At 35.5% G+C, this 8,107-nt stretch overlaps 1 protein-coding gene across 1 annotated transcript; it reads left to right on the plus strand.

Annotated features, from left to right (window-relative positions):
* Positions 1-318: 318 nt before the first annotated feature.
* On the plus strand, positions 319-7,746 carry gstr (glutathione S-transferase rho). The gene is made up of 6 exons (XM_088929083.1): positions 319-634; positions 1,283-1,348; positions 2,047-2,152; positions 5,352-5,470; positions 6,930-7,018; positions 7,520-7,746. Exons 1-6 carry the CDS (start codon positions 467-469, stop codon positions 7,650-7,652), a joined length of 681 nt encoding a protein of 226 aa, XP_088785209.1. The 5' UTR covers positions 319-466; the 3' UTR covers positions 7,653-7,746.
* The last annotated feature ends 361 nt before the right edge of the window (positions 7,747-8,107 follow it).

Below are 8,107 nucleotides of genomic sequence, written 5' to 3' on the forward strand. Positions count from 1 at the left end.
AGACACACATAAAAATATGACACTTTAATGACTTGCTCATCTGTACAGTTATTTGTGTCATTATCCTAACAAAAAAGATCCTCCACAAAAAATACAGTGGTACTTTAGTGATTATGGGATGTGAGACACAAAATAAGTTCTTTGTGACTGGAATAATGGATTTTAAAACTCTGGTGAGGGAAGATGTACTTGGATGTACTATATTGAACGTGCTGTTAGGTGAACACAAGAACAGTTTTATGATCATTTCTGATCCTTCGACTGTAGATGGAGCTGTGATTAAACAGGATACGAATTTCTGGTGTTCTTTCTCGAATCTTTACGTGTTCTTTGGCTGAACTGCAGGAGGGTGTAAGCTTTGATAGTAGTGCATTAGTTGACGTTTGTCGCGCTTACACAGCAGGAGAGAGTGAGAACTGTCTTTGCTGTATAGGTTTTTGGTCTGTTTTTTGCAACTGTCGAAGCAATGGCAAAACAAATGCTACTGTACTGGGGTTCAGGCTCTCCACCATGCTGGAGGGTCATGATAACCCTTGAAGAAAAGAATTTACAGGGCTACCAGAATAAATTGCTCTCTTTTGAAAAACAAGAGCACAAGTCGAAGGATGTTATGGACATCAACCCCAGGGGACAGGTGCGTATTCGCAGCCGAAATAAGTGAATGAGGCCATTTTATCCCACTCTCTTCCCTTCGTGAAGTAAATTGTTTTGCGTTTTTGTTATTATTATTATTGGGGAAGTGCGTTGCAAAATAACATGGGGAAAAAGCTCATATCATATTTTATAACGTTTTCTAAAACATATTAGTGTTTGAATCCATTTTATTTGTGGGTTTCCGTGTATTTGTGTAGTGTCTGGTTAAGTGGGGTTTGAGCTGTTTCCTGAGTATAGTACTTTTTATAACGTTTTCTTAACATATTAGTGTTTGAATCCATTTTATTTGTGGGTTTCCGTGCATTTATGTAGTGTCTGGTTAAGTGGGGTTTGAGCTGTTTCCCGAGTATAGTACTTTTTATATAAAAAAAAGTGATTTGCAGCATACGATACACCTGTTCACTGAGAAAGTTTCTGAGGTAGTTAAATTCAGTTGATACCATAACGTGTAACATAATTGTTTAGGTAAAAGCTGTTCTAATTCTTAAAATAAACGCCACTATACATATGAAAAGTACACAATTTGGAGTTACTGTTTTCGTGGGTATATGTTTTGTGAACCTGAATATTTGAATATTTTTTAACCGAAAAGACTACACAGCTCCCGTTTACCATTTTTGTCTTTTAGCTTCCTTCTTTCAAGCATGACAATATTATAATCAACGAATCTTATGGAGCATGTTTGTATTTGGAGGTAAGTTCGAAGAATAGAAAAGGAAAAAAAGGTTGATTAAGTATAGCACTTATTTAGAATACTTTTTCACATTTTGTGATCATCAGAGATTATTCTAATCTTTTTAAACTGATGTTTTGAAGGTGTTACAGAATTCTAGCTTTACTGTTAAAAAACCCCTTATTTACCTGCTATAAACTAGTGGGCATATAGATTAAATACAGTACATATAGTTTAAATTCACAATTGTTTGGCCTTTTAATAGCAGTTTGGGGGACTGCATGATACTGTAGGTTGTTTCTCAAGGTATGATTTTTCTTTTAAGATCTGTAGTGCAAACCTACTAAACTATAAGGGAAGAAAAATGCAAACATGGGATTCTAAAACACCTGATGATGGGTTTTTATTGGATTGATATGAAGCCTCAGACAAAAACCACTCTCAAGTATTTGACTTTATGATAGGTAGCCCCTACAGTGAGCTTCTTAAGTTTTCTTTAAATTGGAAGAAAAAACTTAGGAGATTTAAACTGCTGTGCTGATAAATCAGAATCTACCACTGTATCAATTTAATATTTGTGGATTTGGTGAACTTCAGATTTCTAAGCTGGTGGCTTGAGCATTTGTTTTTCTCTGTTGTTGTTCAAAGCTCAAGTTATGCTTCGTTGCTTCTCTGTTCCTGTGTTGCTATATTATTGATGTATTTGCTTCTCTGTGTAGAATCAGTTCAAGTCCCAAGGCACTCAGCTGATCCCAGATGCTGCAGCGGAGCAGGCTCTTGTTTACCAGAGGATGTTTGAAGTTATGAGTTTGCATGAGAAAATGGGTAAGCCCAGCAAGTTGTTCTGGAAATGGAAAATCTGGTCTGTCTGACAGTGCATCCTCTGGTCTTATTCCAAATGTAGCTCTAGACTGGCTCTACTGATAAGTGCCTGTTGGGGCCAAAGGTTGAGTCTTTGATGTCAGCCATTATTGATTGGAGTTTGGGCTTTGTCATTAGTTGACTATGCCTCGGATTTCGCAAGTGGCTGGGCACTCATGAGTTTGCTTTATTGTTGCATTAATCCTCCATTCAATTTTACTCCTGTTTAAGGCCACTTGATTAACAAGTTGAGATTCAAAAGCAAGGTGAGTACTGTATGTTAAATGAGATTTACGCTTATAATTAGTTTCTCCATGGAGGATTTCAAAATAATGCATTATGAAATTGCATCTTCATCAATAAGGGGTTGTGCATTACTGTATGATACTAAACATACTTTTAATTTCTGTTAAAGTAATACTTAACATTAAGTTTACTTTTCTACAAGTTGAAAGTTTATCCCATGCCTGAGAGAAAGGTCAATCTTTGTGTACCCACAAAACAGGGCCCCTGTCTTTCACTCAAACCCATTAGGAAGAGGGAATCATTTCCACATAATTTGACCTCTCTCATTTTGCTCATCTACATGATCTCCAACGTTCTACATTCTTGATTAATAGTTCCACTAATAAGCACTTGATTCATGTTTGCCATCATCCAGCTGATCTAGGGGTCAGTTTTATTGCCCCAAATCCAGTTAATAGATAACAGGTCAAATAGTTTGCCAGTGTAGTTTTTTTTCAGTGAACACGTTCTTAGTAATAGTTTTGACAGATGCATCAGGAGAAATTGCAATCAAACATGTCTCTGGTGAAAGATGTCTGTAATACACCTATTGTCACTGTGTTGTGGTCTGTATTGCCAGTAAGTAGTAGTACAGAAATAGCAGAACTAACAGAGGAGAAGTGAATCTGGGCTTTTTTTAAGTGTTAGTAGCAGTGCACATAGTTGTTTTTCTAATGCAGATCAATTTACACATCTATTCCTTCTTAACTCCAGGGTATGTTTGCAAAAGCAACATCCAAGGGTATAAAAACACTTAAACTTTTTTCCATTATTTAGCCTTCACCCCTCAAACCACTCAAAGTTCAGTTTTTATCATCTATTTTTTTAATATGTGCAAAAAATGGCACTGGGGAAAATGCAATACATTTTCACCTAAGTGCAAGCATACTACTGTAGATACGGTATATGCCTTAAGATTCATGTTCCTTTTCCAAAGGGGCCTCCTCAAGATGGTCTTGTGACTATCATCTGACTCCATCCACAAAATGCACTACTGATTTTGATCTTGCCAAAGATTTTTGGGATGGTTTCATCCAGATTTGATGCATATTCCAGTTTATCTGTCAAGTCCTTTAAAAAAATCTGCTTCCCTCCTCAATATAGCTTTAACTTTCTGGTTTTGTAATCAACAGAATCTCCAGTTTGAGCTGTTTGAGTAGGAAGACACTTTGGCTTTATTTTTTAAACCATTGAGACAATGAACCACCCAGCTCTAATTTTACAGGAACATTTAGGAAATCCTTTAAACAATTCAGGAATTGTATTTTGCTTTGTTTTGTTTACTCTACTTTGCTTTAAGAGCTCTTACATTAAGTCATTTTTGCTGACATTATTGGTTTCAATACAATATTTTGCTGTGTTTCAAAATCTGTTTTGCTGACAAAATTGTTCAGTATATTCGAAAACAAAATACTGTAATTCGTCTAGTGGAATGAGTGACGGTTTACATTTTATCTAAAAAGCTGAGCTTTGCCACAATCATGAGTATAGCATAAACCAGAAAATTAAGTTTGATCAGTTTCTTTTTGTCTCTTTAAACTTGCAAGTCACTGCTGGCAGTGTTCCTATCTGGCACAAAGGTTGTTTGTTAGCTTGCACAATAGTGTTTTTCCTCTATGCCGCTACCTGTTAACACTCCCTGCTGTCACCTTGAATAGTAAAACAGTTTGAAACCGTCAAAATGGGTGAAATCATCCAGGTTTCCCTAAAGAAACACAAACTCATAAGTGATATTCATTAGAAAAACTAATGGCACCTTCAAATCAAATCTGAATTCTGAGAAATTCTGAAAATAATTTTAGACAATTTCAAAGCTGACTATGCAAGCTTCTTTACTGCATTAAACTGAGGTACCTTAAGCGGAAATTTTCCTTAATTTTTGTTATGCTATTTGTAATCAACTATCTTGTTTATTTAGCCTGAATACATAAGTACAGAGTTTCTATCTCCACACATGCCTTCTGTCTCCAGGTAAATCTATATCCCTCTGCTAATGTGCGTGAGTAGAGAACTCCATCTGGGCAATGAGAGTTCCAGTGGGACTCTTCTCTTTGTTTTTGCTCTGTTTTCTAGTGAATGTCATTTATTATACATGACTGGTTGCCTAGAGTGAGCACCGTGCCTGAGTTTTAGGTTAAACATTCCAGAATGGTAAATACTTGCAGTTTCAGCTTCTAGCAGAAGAACATGAGTAAAGGGTGTTTGATCATTGTCTTGAACTTATTGTCTTTGACTTTGGCTGTAACTTATTTCTAGTTGCAATCTTATTTTGACTATTCGAATTTTGTTGGATTGCAATGATTGCTGAGAAACAAGAACATTTTTTTTCATGCAAATCATCCCACCACTTGTACCACAACAAACTGACACCAGCCCTCAGGACAATGAATCAGCAAAAAACAGGCTAATAACACTTCCTGTTTGTCAAGGGTTTATGTGTAAGATTGATTGTGCTAGTGTTTGACAGGCTGCTATCCTATTGATTAAAGTTTTTTTCCCCATTTTGGTTACATTTAACAGATTTAATTCTTAAGAGTTAAAGTTAAGGTCTAAAAGTTATTTTTTATTTTAGATGATTTTATATCTTTAAGCATTAAAATATATACTTTTTAACACTAACAAATGTCACACCCTGCCCAACATGAGCTTTCTCAGTCAGAGTTGGGCACAGGCGTAACTGTTGGACCAAATGCAAGCAACTACAGTACATGATTTCTTTGTTTTTATCTTTTTGTCACTTTACTAATAAAGCATCTTTTTTTAACAGTGCATTCTGGATACATTCAGTACATTGCAGGAAATAGTATAGAGCAAATGAAGCAATGCCATATTGTAAGCCCTTATAAATATGCTTCACTGCTGTTACCATTTTTGCCAGCGGATGCCATTTTCTACACGTGGCGTGTTCCTGAAGCCGAGCGCCATGACTCTGCACTGAAGAGGAACAGAGAGGCTCTTGCTGCTGAACTCCGTATCTGGGAGGGATACTTTCAGAAGGTGACTTTTTGCACACTTGAATGATGTTTATCTGCTTTGCAATCCAGAATCTAATGGAGTATGTGAGGGGGGATGCTTTTGTTTTTTTTTTAACTGGCATCGGGGAAGTTGCAGATACTGCATTTCGTGGCCAAGTGTCAAATTTTTGTCTTTAGAAGTAGTCCAGCAAATATGCATTTTATTAATTATGGGGCCTTGTGGTGCTTAATCACTATACAACATAATTAAAGTATTAGTTGAAACAGTTTTGTCCTGCCTCATTCAACACAAACATATAATTTTTTAGTGCTTGTGACACTTCTAAACTGAGCTCTGACTTATGAACTCCTTAATTATTTCAGTTTTAAACTACTGATATCATCTACAATGTTTTAGAGGATGCACACATTTTTGAAAGTTCTAGAATTCAGTAAAATGGGAGTTCAACTGAAATATAGTGTGGAAAACAAAACAATAGTGACACAAAGACTTGGTTTGGATTGCCTTTCTCTGACTAAGCAGTAAGTTTTCAAACCACAAGATTCACTGTAGTCCTGGATCTTTGTCATCAGGCAGCCAGGGATTATTCTAGTGGAGTCTTTAACTTTCTGTTAAAATGTCTTTGACAGTTTTATAATTGTGACAATTAACATTAATGTAGGGAGTTTTACGTACAGCAAATTGCACATTAATATAGTTGTAGAAAAAACATCAGTATTTTTTTGTACAACATAAGGTAAAATAGAATATTTAAATTTAAAAAGTATGATTCACTAACATTTTACCTACCTGTACAACTGGACAGTTGAAGTGCTATTGATAGAAGGCAGGTTTTCATCCCTGCAGTGTTCTGTTACCTGATTATTTTGAAAAATGTCATTAAAATTATTTCCAGGTCTTGAATAGTTGATGATTTCAAGGTATTTATAAGCTTTTATAAGTAGCTGGAAATCTGCAGACTTTATTTTTGGGAGACTAAAGCTGGGTTTTAGGTAGGAAAACAAATATTATGTATATATGCAAATATTGGTTCAAGTAAGCAAATCGGAGCATGCTTACCATGAAAATAAAAAAATCCAAAAGACTGTGATGTAAAAAGCATGCCGAACAATTCTACAACTGGTATTTTTTTTAAATTTTTTAAACTTTTTTCCTCAAAGAATCATTGATAAGACCCTTTTATATTTACACCTACGATGAGCTGCAATGACAGACGTAATCTTAAAATGAACTGCTTTTCTTGCTTCATTCCAACCTGTTTCCCCATAATGATTTCATGCGTCCTGGGAGGAGTGCAGTGATTGACCTAATCTGTGTCCTAGAAAAATATGGAAAGTTTATATATTTTTTAAAATCTTTTCAGATTTAAATATTTTGGTCTAGATTGCGCACCTGGATAGATGCGAGAGTCTAGCTATACTATATATTAAGGGGGTTAATTCTGTAGAGGGGAGTAAACTTTTTCTTTCTCTTTTCCTAGATGGATTCTGGCTCATATGTGGCAGGCAAAAACTTCACAATGGCTGATGTTATGTTCTTTCCCCAGATTGCTTTTGTGTTCCGTTTTGGGTAAGCTTTCTAGGAATAATATAAATGACCATTTGTTTTGTGGGGGGAAAAAAAGGAGTGCAATGACATATGAAGTGAAAATGACCACCTTGAAGTTAGTCTCGAACCAGGACTCAGGATAGGATCATCTCTTTACTATAATTTCATTGCAATGTTAAAATCTGAATTTGGAAAAGTATTCGAAAAAGACTTTTCATAAATCATAAGTAAGTGAATGGTTAATTCTGTTAAACAGCTCTAAACTTTGAACACTGAAAGAAGAAGGCCCAGTGAGTATTGAGGTCTGGTTCTGGATTAAGTTGCCTTCTTTATGAAACAAGTTCTCTGTCTACTTGATCATGGTTAGCAAGGTTTAATACAATCTGGACCTAATTCAGTTTAGCCTTTTAGTTTGATGAACATTTCACAAAAAAAAACCTTAAAAACGTTAGAGCCTGCCACTTTTTCAGATCCTGGCATCTTATTCTTTTCCTTTCATCTTATTATTACGTGTTTTTTCAGGCTTTCCCAGGAGAAATACCCAAAGCTGGCAGAATACTACAGTTTGGTAAAAGAGCGCCCCAGCATCAAGGCTTCTTGGCCACCTCACTGGACGGAGAACCCACAGGGGTCAGACACTCTGAAGGACCTGTAACAATGAAACAATGAAGGACCTGTAACAGCCTCAGATAATATATAGTATGACATTTTGGCAATAGCCCTTAATAAAGCTCATCTCATACTTCTGATATGCATTGATATTAATGTGATTACCTTTTTTTCTTTGAGTTTGTGATATTATCTAAACAAATATAAATGCTAACAACTGTCTTAGTTAAGTTTAATGCTTTCAGGTGTACAATTTTACAGAGCAGATTTTTCTACTGAGGAATATTTCAAATGAAGTAGCAGTTTCAATGGAATTTATTTTTGTGACCTTAAATGGAAGCTCTAACCTTTAACGTGAAAGTGTCTTAACCTAATTATTAAGTTTTCTAGAAACTTTACCACATTCAGTGTGCATTGATCTTTAATGTAACTGAGCGTTAATGTTAAATAAACCCCTAACTGTGCTTTGATTCTACAAACCTAACTATTCTTACCTGTACA

The sequence above is a fragment of the Atractosteus spatula genome, chromosome 12 (assembly GCF_055471065.1).
Source record: "Atractosteus spatula isolate fAtrSpa1 chromosome 12, fAtrSpa1.hap1, whole genome shotgun sequence".
NCBI classification, from domain to species: domain Eukaryota; kingdom Metazoa; phylum Chordata; class Actinopteri; order Semionotiformes; family Lepisosteidae; genus Atractosteus; species Atractosteus spatula.